Source organism: Tamandua tetradactyla, chromosome 1, assembly GCF_023851605.1.
Source record: "Tamandua tetradactyla isolate mTamTet1 chromosome 1, mTamTet1.pri, whole genome shotgun sequence".
Taxonomy (NCBI): Eukaryota; Metazoa; Chordata; class Mammalia; order Pilosa; family Myrmecophagidae; genus Tamandua; species Tamandua tetradactyla.
This window is the reverse complement of record NC_135327.1, coordinates 164,607,049-164,624,480: the sequence shown is the minus strand read 5'-3', so window position 1 is coordinate 164,624,480 and position 17,432 is coordinate 164,607,049. Positions and strand designations below refer to the sequence as shown.

The following is a 17,432-nucleotide window of genomic DNA, read 5'->3' as shown; positions in this document are numbered from 1 at the left end:
TCCACATTTTTTCCCAAATATAAAACTCATTGAAACTCTTTATTTGGTAAATTTCTTAAAAGACCAGAAGATTCTGTTTCAAAGTTTTTAAGTTTATAAATATAAATTTTTACAGGTATCATACTGCCATTTTAGACTTCAAAATCACATAATGATGAATTCATTTCCAAATGGTCATTTCAAAATATTCTTCGGATAACATGTTTCTTTTCATAAGCAGTGACTTTCTCACTCATGGTTAAAAATCAGCTTTACCTTGAAGGGACATATTAAATGTGTGTCTCTTCTCTTCCTTCTTAAAAAATATCTTCTGACAGCTATTCGCTGTCACAGGAAAGATCAACACATTTGGAATATTTATTTTGTGTAAAAAAAAAAGGTGTAACATCTGACTCAATTTACAAGGTAACTTAAAAAAGAATACAATGATTCAAAATTTACAAGACAATAACTAGTGAATTTCTTTGTAATAAATGATCCTTATGACCATTTCCTACCTCATTATAAAATACTATAAATAAATCATTTGCTTAGCAATCCAGTATGAAATAGGCTCCCTCTATCTAAATCCTACAACAACCAAAGATAGATTATTTTAGAATTGTCACAGAATGTCTCCTAGTGTCCTGCTGTGCTGAGGTAGGAATGGAACTTAGAGTTGGTCATTCTGACTGGTTAATTTATCTAATACCATCCTACAGTCTTTGAATTCCTCCAACCCTTATAATTTGATGGCAGAAAATTATGCTGTTCCCTAGAGCAAGGGCCAGCAAATTTTTCTATAAAGGGTCACATAGTAAGTATTTGAGGTTTTAGGGCATACAGTTTCTATCACAACTACTCATCTCTACTATGGTGGCACAGAAGCAATGATGATACAGAAAGGAGTATAGCTGTGTTCCAATTAAACTTTATAAAAATAGGCAACAGGTCAATTGAGTCCTGGTTATAGTTTGCCAATCCCTGCCCTAATATCTTGCACTCAGTAGGTACTAGATCTTACTAACCAGAAGCAATAATATAATTCTGTTTCTCTACCAGTTTCTTGTCTTAGAATATGAATGAGTTTCACTACCTCTGCCTCATTACAGCCAGAGAATGAATCCCAAATAACTCAACTTCTCTGAATATCTGTGGCTGACAACCAATTTCATGCTACAAATTTCAGAATTACCTAGGGTTCCCAGTTGCAAAGAACAGAAATTGACCATGGCTAACAAAGTCAAAAGGGAATTTATTGAAGGATATTGTAGGGCTCACATTTCTCAAGGATAGGCCAGCTTTCTTAGATCATCTTCCTTTTCTACTGATAGCATGTTAGTTCACTGTATAAAATAACATAATGTGGAATAGACCCAAAGAGTAGGAACTGCAAGAATCCTAAGTGCAATGGTCAAATAAATGAATGCCAGAGAAGTTAAATATCATCAAATACCTCAGGGAAATTTTGGGGGGAGGGGGGGTCTTGTGTTCAAAAGCAGTTAAAAATATTTCCTTCAAAACGAAAGGCATGTTGTTATTCCCTCCACAGCTTTTCAGTAAGAATGAGACTTAGTGGGCCTCTTTGGATGGTTATGGCAATAGACATAATTGAGTGCCTTGTTTCAACCTATTTATCTAATGATTACAAAACTGTTAACGTGGAATGGATCTGAGAGCAAAAGAACTCCCCCAGGAAGCTCAGACTGAGGTAGCAGTGGTTGCTTATTGTCCTTTATGATATAAAAAATACAATAATGCTTGGAGAGCCTGAGGAAGATTGGGATTTTGTTTTGACCTGCATTAAAACAGGAAATAGTGACAGAGGACACATTCTCCCTATGTGTATCAGAACATTATAATGTAATACATATAAATATGGCTGAGTAATTTGATCTAACATTCTTGAAAATCTTTTATGTAGGAGATCCTTGAGCTTTAGTTCCATTTAGTGGTAATAGCTATCATTTACTGAGCAACTATTAAGTTATAGGCTTTGTAGTGGCTGTTGTTACATACATTATTTCAATTTTACTCTCTACATAACCCCCGGAGATACGTATTATCTCCATTTTACAGAAATCAAGGTTCAGTGAACTTGAGTAATTGGACCATTGCAGAGTGGACTGCAATATCTGCAGTCTTTATGTTATATTATGCCGCCTTTCAACAAAATTTTTAAACATTTTTAATCAATAGCTGGTTGCTGCATAATAGCCCAAATATTACTCATGATTCGTCACACCTTTTATTTTCCATTTTTAGGCATAGATCAATGAGGAGGTGGAACTACATAATGGCTCAGGTCCCCTTGGCTCTAAGGCACTGATTCTAAATTAAGTTATTGAATTGAATGACTCCCAAACCAGGAATAATTTTTCCTTATCCTAACATGAACATTGATTCTGACTAAATCATTTGACTCATTTGACTCAATGATTTTCTTCATCTGAAAAAAAAAGAAAAAAAGGTTAATAGTATTAATTCCAGCCATGGGGAATTAGAATCATGCTGATCTAACGATTATCAATTATTAAACACCACAAAACAAGGGAATAAACCATGACAGGTAATATAGGATTCAAGAAACAAAGGATCCAACACAGAAAAGAGGTACACAGTAATCCCAGGATAGAAGCAAAAGAAAATTCCAGACAGTAGTTATGCAGCCAAAAGGGCAATAGCCCAGATTAATACAGGATGATGAAGGCTCTGTGAGTGCATCTAATAGATTTCCACATACATGTGGAAAATAGTATGGAGAAGGGTTTTATAGAAGGAATGGAGGGCAGTATGATGGTGGCTCAGTGGCAGAATTCTCGCTTGCCATGCCGGAGACCTGGGTTCTATTCCCAGTGCTTACCCATGCAAAAAAAAATTGATAAAAATATTGAGGGTAAAAATCAACAAAAATACACTAGTACAAGAATGTCAACAGAAGCATTGTGCATTACTTGACTCATTAGGAATAATACACAGTATTCTGTGTGATAATAATTTAAACACAAATTGTATTGTAACTGTTGGGGAAAGAGAAACAGGGGAGTGGTAGTTTAAGAAAGACAAATCCTCACCATTTAAATTAAGAAATTAATAGATAATGCTTTAAATTGATAAGTCAATAAATAGCAGCTTAGCATATTATTTAGAAATATCTATGTTCAAACAGTTCAAAGTAGACGTCTCTGGGGAGAGCAGATGAGAGTACAGAAGAAGCAAGTCTGGAGCTTCTGGTTTTTGTTGTTAATGTTGTTGTTCGTGTTACCAGCTTTGTGATACTATTTGATTTCTTAAATCAGGTATAGGTATCATTTTAATAAAAAGAAAAATTTGATTTAAAATTTTTTATGATAAAGGAGGCCATACCTTCACTATAATACTTTCAGCAAGTCAATGGAGAAATGTGGCATCTTAAAATCACCTCAAGTATATAAACTGCCTACTCATCTATAATGTAAATTGACCTTGAGCATATAATAGTAAAGAAACCACTTTTTTTCTTCTCTCATCTGGTATAAACAGAGAGGCAATAACTACTCATTAAAGAGTGACAGCTAGAATACCAGTAAGCAGCATCCTGGGAACCACAGGATACTCAGCTTCAAATTGTTTTTTTTTAATAAAGATAATGTTTTAGGCATATGGAGACTAGGCCATATAGTGATGGTAGCTAGCAGTGGTTGTGATGGTTCGAAGCTTTATGGACCCCAGAAACATGTTCTTAAAGCTAATCTATTCCTTGTGGGTGGGACCTTTACATCAGGTTATTTCAGTTGAGATACGCTCCAGGTGGGTCTTAATCCTCCTAATGGAATCCTTTATAAGAGGATGAAATTCAGAGGGAAAGACATAATGAGAGAGAAAACCAGAGAAACAGAGAGGCTAGCCACTGAAGAAAGAAGCTGAAAGCAACGAAGCTCAGAAGAGAAGGGAGAGACCAGCAGACATTGCTACCCGATAGAGGAACCCAGGATCACCAGTAGCTGGTCTTTAGGGAGAAAGCCGCACCTCTCAATGCCTTGATTTGGACATTTTCATGAACTCAGAACTGTAAGCTTGTTAACTAATAAATCCTCATTGTTAAAAGCCATCCCTTTCTGGTATATTGTATTTTGGCAGCTTTAGCAAACTAAAACACTGGTAATTCCCTAGCAGGATTAAGAATTCAATTTTCTACTGGCATAAATAATATATCAGAATAGGTTGCAAGTTACCTATTCCTAAAAATGTAAGATCCAAAGGGGATTGTACTCAAAATGAGTTTAAAAGGGAGAGGGAGAACATAATGGATAGTTGGATAGCTTATTTCCCAAGATTTTAGTTGAGAAAAAGAAAGTATTCAACATTTAACTTGGAAGAACATATATTAGGACAAATCCTCTTAAACACTGCTGTATGCAACATTTACATAAAAATGGGTAGATATTTTACATGAGCATTTTAAACCTATGACACCTGAAGTTTGCACGGGAGAAGTAACATTCATCAACACTACAGTGAACAGGTTTGCTGCTCTACTGTCTCTATAATCTAGTTCCACCATAGCTAAGCAGCACATCAGTACCAGCAATTATGGCTACAATGGCTGCTGAATGCCACAGATCCCTGTGTGAAGCCACCTCTACATTTCTCCACACTGAAGGCTGTCACTATATTTTAAATTAATAACATTAGCAAGGAGAACAGAGTTTCAGAGAACTTGTAACAGTACATAAACAATGACATTTTTAGAGAAAAAAAGGATAACAAGGGCCCAGGACAAGAGAAAATTGTAAGGTATGATAACAGCAGGAAATGAGTCTAAAATATGCCCTCATTTCCAGACATAAGCTACTCTAATGTTTTCTGTTAAAATGAAGGCTTTACCTTAAAAGATCATAGCAAGACAGAAAGAAGAAAATAAAAGTACTGGAATAGATTCTAGTTAGTCGAGGAAATGTCAAATGGAAGAAATTAAAACTTAAGAATTGCCTTATTCTTCTATTCACCGACATTTTAATAGTGCACATATATTTTATATGTATATAAAGAAAAAATCCCTGCAGTCTCTTTACAAACTTCTTAGCTTACAAACTTAAAGATTATTCAGTTAAAGGGAAATAAAATCATTCTTATTTCCTGAATCAAATCCAATCTTTCAAACTGGATAAAAAGGATCTGAGATAAGAAAATAACTTCACAAAGAAAACAGAGAAAGATGTCTTGTGCTCTGCCAAACAGAGGACATGCTATCAAGAATGAAGGAAAGGAAGGACTTGTTAAAACTTCTGAAACAAATACAGCCAGTACTGCTTGGTCTCAGGATGAATGAGGGAAAAAACAGAATTCTTTATGCATGGTAAAAGGGAGAAAAACATATGGCTGGCTCACATGCCCTAGAGAGTAAGGAAGTCATATTTCCAATGCAATGTTCATGCTTACATTTTTCACATTTTAAGAACAGGATCAAGTAGTGGGAATAAGTGCAGAGAAAGGCAAACTTACAAGAAGAGGGTTGAAAATAAGAATTGAAATTGCAATTTTATGGGTAAAGTACTGTATTTAAAACTTTGAGGAAAAATTAAAGGAGCGAATTGTATTTTCGTTTCCTGGGCTGCTCAAGCAAATACCATGAAATGGGGCGGGTAAAACAATGCGAATTTATTAGCTTACGGTTTTGAAGATAAAAGAAAGTCCAAATCAAGACATCATCAAGGTGATGCTTTTTTCCCTGAAGACTGTGGTGTTCTGAGCCGGTTGTTGGCAATTCTTGCTCTTTAGTTTGTCATATGGCAATGCACATGGCAGCCTCTCTATTCTCTTTTGAGTGTCCTTGATTTCAGCTTCTTACTCCTGTGGCTTTCTCTCTGTCCAAGTTTCATCCCCCTTATAAAGGACTCTAGCAATAGGATTAAGACTCATTCTGATTGAGGTAGGCCACACTTAACTGAAAAAACCTCATCAAAAGGTTCTACTCACAATGGGTTCACAACGACAGGAATGGATTAAATTTAAGAAGACGTTTTTCTGAATACATACAGCTTCGGATCACCACAGTTTTGGGCTTGAGAAAAGTCTATAGTGGTAATTATTTTTAATTCTCATCACTAAAGAAAACAGAACTAGCATAAATAGTCTTAAAATTGTACTTAGAAGACATTTAAAATTTCCTGAAAGAAAAAAACGATTAAAATAATAGTTTAGGCTAACAAGAGGTTGTGAAATTATTGGAATCCAATAGTTCTCAGCATGGGATAGTTTCTTCATCTCATACCTACTGTCCATTCACCTATTCTCCTGTAGCTTCTATTTTTCACAACCATCTCCAACATCTCTCCTGCCTTCAAAATAATTTGGTCCTCTACAAGTCCTAAAAGCTGGTATTTCTAGCAAAAACATTTCTATCATTCAGTTTTTATCAGTTAGAAATTAATGTGATTCTGTCTCTAAATTTGGAGTTAAAAATTTTTTGTTATACTAGGATTTCATATATATATTTGCATAGTACATAGTCAAATAAAAAACTATGCTAATAAAGAATTTATGCCCCAAATTAACCACCAGATTTTTGGTGAAGTAGGTAGAACTCTAAATTTGAAGAACAGTTTTCAAAAATCTGGCTAACGTTGAACACAGACAACTCAACTCTCATCTCTTATCTAAGAGAAAGAAAAACAGAGCAGACAATAGCATGGGCAAGGACTGTCAATAAGGAGCAACTAATATTTGAGTAACCACTATGTATCAGGTACTTTATAGACGCCATCTTGGTAAATTTTATGGTTTTGAAGTAGGTGTAATTATCTCTACTATATTGCATCTTTATAAACTGGAAATTGAGGAAAGATAAGAAGTAACTTGTTTAAAGGTTCTAAGTGGCAAGGAATCTAAATAATTTAGAACTGATGCAAGTACTTTTGTTACTATTCTAGTTCACAGGTTTGAAAACAGTAGTACTCTAATTTCTATTATTTCTCAAGTATTTGTAATGCTTTCTACTGTCTGTCACTGTGCTTTGAACTTAAAGGAAAGGAGACAAACTGGTTTCCCTTCTAGGTTTATTTTTAAATCTTTAATTAAGAAGCAACTCCAGGTTCACATTCTACTACTGCTTCTCTAAAGCTAATTACTTTATAAGTAGTCCTCTTGCTTTTTGTAAAATTTATTTTTCCCCAGAACATTATCAAACAAGTTTAACTTTGAAATATCCATATTTTAGGTGAGGACTCGAAAACTGTATGCTTTCATTTTCCTTTGCAGACGTTTTCTTGTCTACCCAATTTCATTAAAGGCAGTTTTAATTTTCAAAGTGCATAGAAAATTGCTCATCAACATGTGTAGTGTAACAGAGATTTGTATTGGAATGTATTAGATTTTAGAAGCAAAAACTTTTACCAAATTTTAATTGTCACAGGATGGATGTTTGATTGGTCTGATATACGAATTTTTGTAAAAAAAAATTTAGTCAGTGAGCATGATGGTAAAGTTTCTGCAATAACGCTTATTTGTTTAATGTGAAGAAGTCAAATGAATACAGTTGGTATTCTTTATCGTCCTCAAAATTTCTTTTTACAAACTAGTTGTTGAGCATTTAATTCACTGACCAAACGGGGTTATCTTAGGTAACCTTCAATATTATGAGGCATACACCCTAAAAAAACAATTAGAGATTTACTTCTAAGGATTAAACCAGGTATCGTATTTTCCTGTGTCACATCCCAAAATGGATTCAGTTGTTTACTTTCTTAATATATTCATTTTGAATCAAAAGGTGTTTGAGAAAAATATTGAGGGGTTAAAAAAAAGTTCTCCAATTTATGTGATAGGGAAAAAAATGTATTCAGGGCCCTAAGAAAAACTTTATATTTAAGTGGTATGTATACATTTAACCCACAGGACACGACAGGCCGGCCATGGAAATCTTTCCTGAGTGCGTCTGTTGTTTTAACAGCCATCTCTGGATCTCTTTCACTATAGTGGGAGAGACCTGTTTGTTCCTTCATTCGCACCGTCGAAGTTTGGACAAAGTTTTAAAAACCCCAAGCACCTGAAGCTGTAACCCAAACCAACGAGGAGTACCAAGGAGGGTGTCTCTTCTCCCCAATGTTCCGTGTCCAGATTCCAGACCTTTTTGACAAGCAGTGTGAGCTTCCTGTTTCCGAGCTTCAGAAGAGCCTTAAGGGAAATGGAACCTGGGTCCTCACGGACGTCCACGTAAAGGTGTTCGCCAGCGTGAAGGAGGCCGGGCGACTCGGCCGCGGACACTAGCTTTCATTTTTTCTTTAGGTAGCAGACGCTAGGCCTCATCAAGCAAAGGACTGAAGCGGCGGGCAGCCGGAACCGACGCCAAGAACACAGCCCTTGGCCAGAACGCGCAGCCTCTCGACCGGAAGAAGGCGGGACCTTTGGCCGGCGCGGCGAAATCCGCTGCGGCTAAGGGGGGGTTCCACTCAACCGTGCGTTTCCGGTGCACCCCCGCCTTCTGCGCGCTGTGGTCTCGCCCATCCCCGCTGCCATGTTGGATTGTGCGGCTGCTACTGCCGCCGCCGCTGCCGCCGAGGGAGGGTTGGAGGAGGAGTTGAGAGTTTAGCGCAGGAGCAGGACTGAGAATACAAGGAGCCTCCGGCCTGAGCTTGGGCGGACAGGATCTAGGAGCTTCCCTTTCTCAGCGCGGCTTGGAGGCTGCTCGCCGACAGCTCCTCCTTCCCTTGGCCTCCTTCTCCCGGCGCCGGAGGAGCTGCGAGATGCTGCGCCTCTGATTCCCCTCCTCCCGTCTCTGTCACCGAGAAGGGGAACGAGCGGTCGCCCACTTGCTGGAGGAGACGGCCTTGGACCAGCCCCGCCGGCGAAACCATGAGCTCTGGCCAGCAGCCGCCGCCGCCGCGAAGGGTCACCAACGTGGGGTCCCTGTTGCTCACCCCGCAGGAGAACGAGTCCCTCTTCACCTTCCTCGGCAAGAAATGTGTGGTCAGTGGCTGAGACCTGCGTCGCCACCCCCGACTTTATCTCCTGGGCCCGGACTTGAGGGCCAAGAAGGGGAAAATGGGAGTGGGGAAGGAGGCGGGAGAGGCGCGGGGAGGATCCAGCTGCTGGCCGGGCCTCCCGCCGGCCCCGGTCTCGCTCCCTGGCGTGGGCTTTGGACGCCGGGGTGGCCGGACGCGGCTTCTCTAAGCTGTCGGGTCACAGGGCTGTATCACCTCCGCAGGCCTGCCCTGGAGTCCTACCGGGACGGGCCCCTATCCGCACCCTTGCTGCTGGTTCAAACTTTATTTTCAGGCCACAAGGGGATTTTGTTGCGCGAGCCTCATGACCCCTGATTACCAGCTCCTTCTCTGGCCTTCCCTCCACCTCCTCCTTGATCTGAGGGTGTCCTACTTCACAATGGCAGTGGTCTGAAGAGTGGACAGACAGGTCGGGAAATTAAGCCCATATATGAATGAAGCAGACCAGAAGATGGTTTTTTAATCTCCCTGTAGGCTCTCAGAAGGGAACGAATTCTAGGTTCCTGGGCTTTCTTCGGTTCAGAACGAAGGCAGGAAATGCTGCTGCTCCCAATTGCAGAGAAACAGGATTTATTTCCCCAGTAATCTCATGCAGGCTACTTTCTCCCTTCTTCCCTGCTGATTTTTTTTTTGTCTTGGTGGAAGAGAGTAATTTTCTTCCTCAGCCTTGCGCGGGGTAACAGCAGTCTCAGTAGTGGCTGGCCTTTGGGGCCTGAGAATGATTCTTAGGTTCCGGGTGTGCGGATGATTTCGACCCCAGATGGGTTCGGAGCAAGCAGTTCTACTGTGGGGAAGGGAATGTGTGTTGTTGACGGAAGCATTCATTACTTTGGCTGCTGGCAGTTCTTGGGGTGGGGAGGTTGTGCTCCGTGGTGTAGGCCTTGGAGTAGGCTGCATCTGAACAGTGGTGGCAAGGTTGAACTGTGATTAAGTTTGTTGAAACGCTGAATGGCGTTTCCCTTCCTTGCTTGTGAGTATCTGCAGAGTATGCAGATACTCTGCAGATACCGAAGGCACTTTCAACAAGGATATACAATTTTATAACCTTCCTTAGTAATGTTAAATATGTCAAACCAGATTACACCTGTTTGTTTAAGAAGTTAGTATCAGACAGTTTCTGAAACTTAACGGATTAATGGTTAACTTCACAGGGGACAACTCTTTGTATCCTGTGCCATGCAATTATAGATTGAATCATTACATTCAATTTCAGATGTTTTCACGTTTGAGAGGTTAATCTTAAAGAACATATTTTAAGTTTACCTATCAGAAGAATGAAACGAGGTAGACATGAACACGGATTTTTGGGATACAACTGTAAAGATAATCAAGTCCTTCCGTCCCCCACACTTTTTAAACAAATGAGAAAACTGATCCAGTGAGCTGTAAGTCACACAGCAATTTAGAAATGTAATAGAACTAAAAAACCAGGACTCCTGATTCTTCATCTGTTGTATTTTCCACTACATCATGTTGGTTTTAGAAGGTATGTTCTTAGTTGTTACTGATTTTTTTCTAAAAGTGGTGTTAAGGGAATAATCACTTCATTTTTTTTCCATCAAATATTAATGTGGTTCCCGGTGCCTGCCCATGCAAAAAAAATTAATGTGGTTAAAGTGTAAGGTTCATAGGAGCCCTAATAAAATCTCTAGGACTTTGAATCTTTACATACCCTGCAAATGAAAAAAATCATTTCAATTTTGCTGGTTTATTATTACTTTGTAATGTATATCAAAAAGGAAGTATTTGTACTATGTTTATATACAGACACATCAACTTTAAGCAGGAAGGCCAATACATTTATACACAAGTATACTGACTACTTGCTCTGTGCTTTCCAGTAGTGTTTACTGGTTTCAAAAAATGACATATGTGGAAGTATGCTGTGCAGATGTCATTGCTCACTGGTTAGTTTAAGTGGACTGTGGAATAAGCTGCTGAATTAAGATTGCGGAATGCTCAATTTATTTGTCATCTATTATTAACAAAGACACTTTACTTTTTGAATTTTTCTCATTTAAAACCACACTTACAGTTTCCTGCTTTTGTGGGATGAAATTGTTGCAAAGCTTATCGTTAATATTTGAAGTTCCCAGTTAATAGAGAGTAAAAAGGATATTTTAATTTTTTGGAATAATCTATTTTTTCTCTGTGGTTTATGCAGTATTTATTAGTTTAAAACAATATTAACCTATATCATCTCATTATATACAGCTTTAAGATTTACAGGTTAGGCCAAATTTGTTAGGCAAGAAGTAGAGCTCTAGATAGTTATTTAAGAAAAGAAACAGAAGTAGTTATAGTTCCAGCTTTTGAGGATCTTCATTCCTTCTTTCATTCATTCAACAAAAATGTATTCAAGTATTGTGTAACCAGATATTGAGGTCAAAATCAGAGTTGACGCCTGTCCTCAGGGAGCTTACTGTATCTAAAAAGAGATACACGTGTAAACTAGTGAGTAAGTCAGTTCTTTATAATGATGTGTCAGAGGCAGCTTGTTACAATGAAAAATGGTTTGGCTATGTAGACAGCAGACCTGGATTAAAACTCATTGGGTCACTTTGGGGAAGTTTCTTAACCTTCCTGTCCTGGATTAGATTTTCACATTTGTAAAGTAAGGATGCTATTTCATAGGGTGTCTGACTGTGTGGAAGAAGGACTAATGTTAAATAAATGGAAACTATTGTTTTTATAAAGGTTGAGGTAGTTTTGGTTTAGGGGATCAAAGGAGAGGGTGGTGGAAGAGAAGATGAGGAAGCGTGCTTTGGAGTGAGTGATACCTGAATCTTTACAATTAGTAGGCACTCCCTGGGTTGACAAGAGAGGTATATGATAGTTTAGAAGATTAGGGAACCTATTAATAACTTGTTATGGAATGTGGGGGGGGAGTTCTGCTTGAGTTTTCAAATTTAGGTGTGCATTGGAATTATTGTAAAAGTTAGTAGAAATACATAAGACTGGGCCTCATTCCTAAATAATAGTCAAATTCACTGGATCTGAAATGGAACTTGGGAATTAGTTTTTTATCAAGCTCAGCAGATGATTCTGTTGTATATTAAAATTTGAGAACTGCTGTGGAAGGCCACTGTTTCTTTTTTTAATTTTTTTTTTTTTTTTTACATGAGCAGGCATCAGGAATTGAACCCAGGTCCTCTGGCATGGCAGGCGAGCATTCTGCCTGCTGAGCCACGGTGACCTGCCCAAGCCACTCTTTCTTGAAAGGGTAATCCTGGCAACAGAGTGGAATCTTGGTCAGTATTTTGTGTGTTGAATTAAGTTAAAACAGTTTATTTTAGTGCAGCATTTCTCTGACCCCTTAAATTATCAATGCATATCTCATATCTGTAAGAGGGCAGTGCAATTGAAGAAGTACTGCACTGATTAGTGGGGGACCACATTATAAGACTGGTCTTTTAGAAAGTTGGAGGGAAAGGTGGAGGCAGTATAGAAGGTAGATTGAAGATTGTGAAATTGGAGACAAAAGAGATCAGATAGGTGCTTGCAGTAGTCCCCATGAGAAATGATGGGTTTGAAGTAAAGCATTACTGATAGGAATTTAAGGACAGTTAGAAGGACTAAATCTCATTTGGATTGAGGAATTGAGGTAAAGCAGCTCTTATAACCAACCACCAGCGGAAAGTTGAAAATATGCCTAGATGTTATTGGGACTCTGGATAGGTGCATGAATAAGACTTCATGAAAGAGATGAATCATCAGTAAATCTATTGTTTTGCCACAGTTTTTAAAAATAGATTTTGTGGAAGATGGGAGTTCATTTAAAGATACATGTAATATATAAATATATGTAATATGCATTTGCATAAATAGTTCTGATGCAGTTCATTACCTGCCATATTTTCTTATAAAAGCGAAGAACAATTAAGGAAGGTTAGAAACAAGATTACCTGGTCTTGTTTTGTAGTGAGTTCTGTTGTGTCTCTCATAAAGTGTGATTTAACTTACTTTCTACAAGGTGTAACTTGACAAATGGGATTTAATGTATATAGCCCTGAGTAAGTGAGGAATTACGGAGTGGGAAAATTTTAAACTAGCCCATCTACAGCTATTTCTGATCCAAGTGGATTGAGGTTAATCCAAACAGATTAATGTTGTTGACCATTAGCTTTTCCTGTCATACTCAACCTGGTTTGTTTCAAGATTTAGTGATATATAAGGAGCTCGTTTATATTAACCATCTTTAATCTTTACTGCCTTTAATTCCTCAGCACTTGTTTCAACTTGCGTGTATTCTTTAGTTTTGTTTATTTTCTCACCCTATATATAACTGGAATTTAATCTTCTTTAACCTTACACCTAAGTAGTTTTCTGTAATTTTTATAAAATCTAACATACAAATCACTGAGTACTTTTGCTTGAATAATTATAACTGTTAACTTGTTTGTTCCTTAAGCACTCATTTAGAACTACTCATTGCTTGATCAGTTTGTCAAACCTTCTTTTTTTATATAGATGGTCTCTGAACCATAGTTTTCATTTATTAGAACAAACTGGCTTAATGCTGCTGCTGAACTAATACAGACAGAAGTGGTAGCAATAACAATTTTGTTCCTGTTCTAAATCAGATCCTTTGGGCGGTGATTCTTAAAATGATTTTGGAGTGAGATCCATAGTGGGATCACTATTGTATTATAAAAAGTTGTGAAAATGTATTTCACATTGAGTAGTGTGGAGGGAAAAAAGGTTAAAATTCACCGGATTTGAAATACACAAATATGAGAAGGCAACCTGTCTTTAAGGAGCCTATAGTCTAGGATAGATGAAAAAGGTTAAGTGCAGAAAAGTGTCATATAGGGTCAACTAAGCACAGGAGAAGATTTACAAGAGTACAGTGGGTCTGGGTATACATCCTTTGTCTGGTTATTCTTAGCTTAAAGCTAAAGGCAAGGGCGGGCCATGGTGGCTCAGCAGGCAGGGTTCTCGCCTGCCATGCTGGAGAACTGGGTTCGATCCCTGGTGTCTGCCCATGCCAAAAAAACAAACAAACGAAGACTAAAGGCAAGCTTCTTAATCGATCTTAGTCTTAGATTTGTAAAGTGGGCTTAGTGAGGATTCAAAGAATAATGCAGTAATATATATAAGGTACATAGAGTGTCTGACCCTTATAAATTGTTCTGGGAATTTGGAGAAGCATATGAAAAGAATGCTATTAATATTATTAAGTTTTTAGATTTCCTATTATTAGAGGAAAGGTTTTCGAGTAAAATTTTGAATTCTAAACTGTATTTGTTTTGATTTAGGTAAATTAATTCTAACAATTTTATTTAAAGTGCAGTTAATTATAGAGTGTGTGAGTTGAGTTACAGAGCAACTTGGACAAGTCTTTGCGCAGCCTTGCCTTCCCTGATTGCTGACTGAAAAAGAGAGGACTACTGGTGTAGAGTTAGAAGTTCTTGGGTTTTAGTCCAGACTCTGGCATCAATTAATTGTGAACATGAATAGGAATCTCTGCCTTCCTGAACCTCAGTTTCCTAATCTGAAAATCAGGGAGTTGTACAGTATAACTCCATAGTCTTTCTGGCTTTATGTTTTATTCTAATTATGCTACTTGTAAGGAATTCTATAGCAGGGAAAAGGACAGCCCTCTTGTTAACCCTGTGTTTTGTATGCTGGAGACAGTATATAGCTGAGTGGAAAATGGATAATCCCAAATCACTCCATTTTAGATCCCCATTTTTAACATTTCATTTAAAAAAGACCAGGATGAACAGAATTAGTAGAATAATCAACTCTTAATTAATTGAAAATTAATGAGCATACCAAAAAAGGGCATTTTTGGCTTATTAGATACAGAGTACCTTTTAATTAAGATGGAATTATTTTTAAGAGTCTCTCTTTTATTAACCAATTCAACTTAGAAATTTATAACCTTATTTATAGGAAATTGTATTAGTGATATTATAGTTACGTGTTGAGTTTTATTGCTTATTTTACAGGGTAAATTTATTGTGCATTTTTTAGCTTAAGTGTTAGACTCAATAATTTTCATGAACCGACTTGGTCATTTTAGAGACCGATTCAGAGTTGAGGTTACTGATTGTATATGTAGAATGGAATGATATCTTAATGTTTTGTTTGTTAATTTTTTTTAATTAATAAAAAAATTAAAAAATAAATAAATAAAATAAAAGTTGAGGTTACTATAGGGGTCCATCTATGTGATCAAAATAATTCCAGACTGTTATGTTAGTGAACAGTATGCCAAGAACCAGAACTTCTGACAGAAATTTCTGAAATTCAGTTGAATTCCAAATTAGGCATTTCTACTTCCCTTTAAGATGTGAAGGACCAAGTTTTATATTTTACTATTTTTCCTGCTTATGCAATCTCTGTTCTTGCTGTTATTAGCGAGGTTGTATTACTAGAAAACACAGTGAAGGGAAGACTTGACTGGCCCTCTGAACTGCCTCCTGAGTTCTGGAAGTCACTCTTTGGCCATTTAGCTCTTCCTGTTGTGGACAGTGTTAGGGATTTTATTAAAAGTACACAATTTTTAAAAATTTATTTTTTACTCAGAGTGAAAATAGTATCTGTGAATAATGTCTTATTGTTGAATCCAGAGATTAAAAGAAGTCTCTTGTCTAGAAAATATGTTGAACTAGGGCATCCAAGATTCCCCACTTTGTGTGGAATAGGAGAGTGCTTAAGTGTTGACTGAAGTACAGAAGAGCTGGGTTCTACGTGTAGTGCTCCTAAGCAACTCCTGCATGTACATCATCAGTATTCCCAGTCTGTATGAAAACCAGGAAGAGGGAAATTTTCCAAATTTTTATACAGGTTTGTCTTAGTCTCATTTGTTTCACATCTGTCTATATTGTGTAGATTTGTCATAAATGATTTTAATGGGTCTATGCAATGGTAACTTTTTCTAGTTTGAATAGGAAAAACAAATTTTAAAACAGCAGATAAACGTTGAGCATCGTTATAAAATATTCTGTCTAGGATATTTTATTCCAAAGATAAGAAGCCACAGTTATTAATAAAGTTCATTTTTTTACTGTAAATATTTTGGAAGCAAAACAGGTTTGCATTCCTGTTCACAATAATAGAATATATATTATCCATAAATACAATTTCTATCGGTGTATGACTGAACACTCTGGTACTTTTAAATATTAAGTATTATTTCTTAATTACATGTTTGGTATTTTTAAGTGTTTTCAAAAATGTAGTAGAACAAGATATTAACGTCTGTATCTGTATTCTCAGAAATAGTAGAGTGTTACACCATTGGAATATCAATAAATTAATTAGAAAACATTAATGCAATGTAGAGGAGTTTTACATTTAAGACCAAATAATTGAATTGTAGAGTAATGTTGAAGAGGCAAATTTAGAAACACTTTCTTTAAAAATTAATATCCAATGAAAGTTTTGTAGTAACTGCATTATCAGTTACTAAGACTAACTGATCATTTGGTTTAATTGTTTCTTAGTATCTTTGGCCTCTTAATCCCTCTGCTGTAGTGACTTTTTTTTATTGTGGTAACATATAAAACATAAAATTTGCTATTTTAACCATTTATAAGTGTGCAGTTCATGGACATTAGTTACATTTACAATGCTGTGCTGCCATCACCACAATCTTTTACCAAACTTTTTTATCGCCCAGAATGGAAACGCTATACCCATTAAGCAATAACTCCCCGTTCTCCCTTTGCCCGGCCATTCATGGTGGCTTTTTAAATACTTATTTTTAACTTGACATGAAAGTTTACTATAGAACTCTGTTTTTTGTAAAAAGAGTACTCATTAAATGCCCAACAGATTGAAAAAAAAGAAAAAGGAGAGCTATAAGAAAGACACCGTAGTAAAATACTGTTAAAAATGACATGAGGAGGTCAAAATTATGAGCCAAACACAAAGTAAGTTGGGGACAATGAAATGTTGTTTCAAATTTCATTTTAAAGTTAAATTTCTCTCTTAGATTTGAAGAAATTGAAACTAGTTAGAGATGAAGTTACTTATTTACAATACCTGTGGATCCAAAATAAAAAACATTAAATGTAAGATTTCTTACGGAAAAAGTACCTAAGAAATCATCATATTAGAAGAACTGATAGATTTGTATGCAATGCATAAAGCTAGTCAGAAATCCAAATTATTTCCTCAATTTTTATTAGTGAACTATCATCATAGTCAAGTATTGAGGGTTTACTGAGTGCATTACATCATACCAACATCTTGGATACAAGGAAGGAATAAGGAAGATCTAGTCCTTACCCCTCTTGTTTACCCAGTACCTGGGGAATGCAAGAAGCATGCATAAGAAGATACTACAATACAAGCCAGCATATAATACAGGCTTGAATAATAGAGAGGAGAGATAGTATCATTGGGATTTGGTATGTGCTTGTTAGACTGTGGACAGGAGGGCCTTAAGTGGCCTTTAAAATTTATGTCAGGAGCAAGAAAGCATCTCATTCAAGCATAAGAAAATGCGTGAGTAAAAGT

At 36.9% G+C, this 17,432-nt stretch overlaps 2 protein-coding genes across 5 annotated transcripts in view; one reads left to right on the top strand and one right to left on the bottom strand.

The window, feature by feature from the left end:
* The window catches only part of LOC143650462 (hyaluronidase-4-like), a 137,933-nt gene extending 127,955 nt beyond the window's left edge, over positions 1 to 9,978 (bottom strand). For 3 of the 4 annotated variants that reach the window (XM_077121385.1, XM_077121551.1, XM_077121637.1), the window contains exon 1: positions 8,086 to 9,978. The gene's annotated coding sequence lies outside the window, so the exon portion shown is untranslated. Of the gene's footprint in view, positions 1 to 8,037 lie in introns of all 4 variants that reach the window. The other variant, XM_077121466.1, reaches the window with a different exon arrangement.
* Positions 8,440 to 17,432, top strand: part of WASL (WASP like actin nucleation promoting factor) — a 90,578-nt gene continuing 81,585 nt past the window's right edge. Inside the window, exon 1 of the mRNA XM_077122112.1 lies at positions 8,440 to 8,925. Within this exon, the coding sequence (XP_076978227.1) occupies positions 8,812 to 8,925 (114 nt within the window). The 5' untranslated portion in view covers positions 8,440 to 8,811. The remainder of the gene's footprint in view (positions 8,926 to 17,432) is intronic.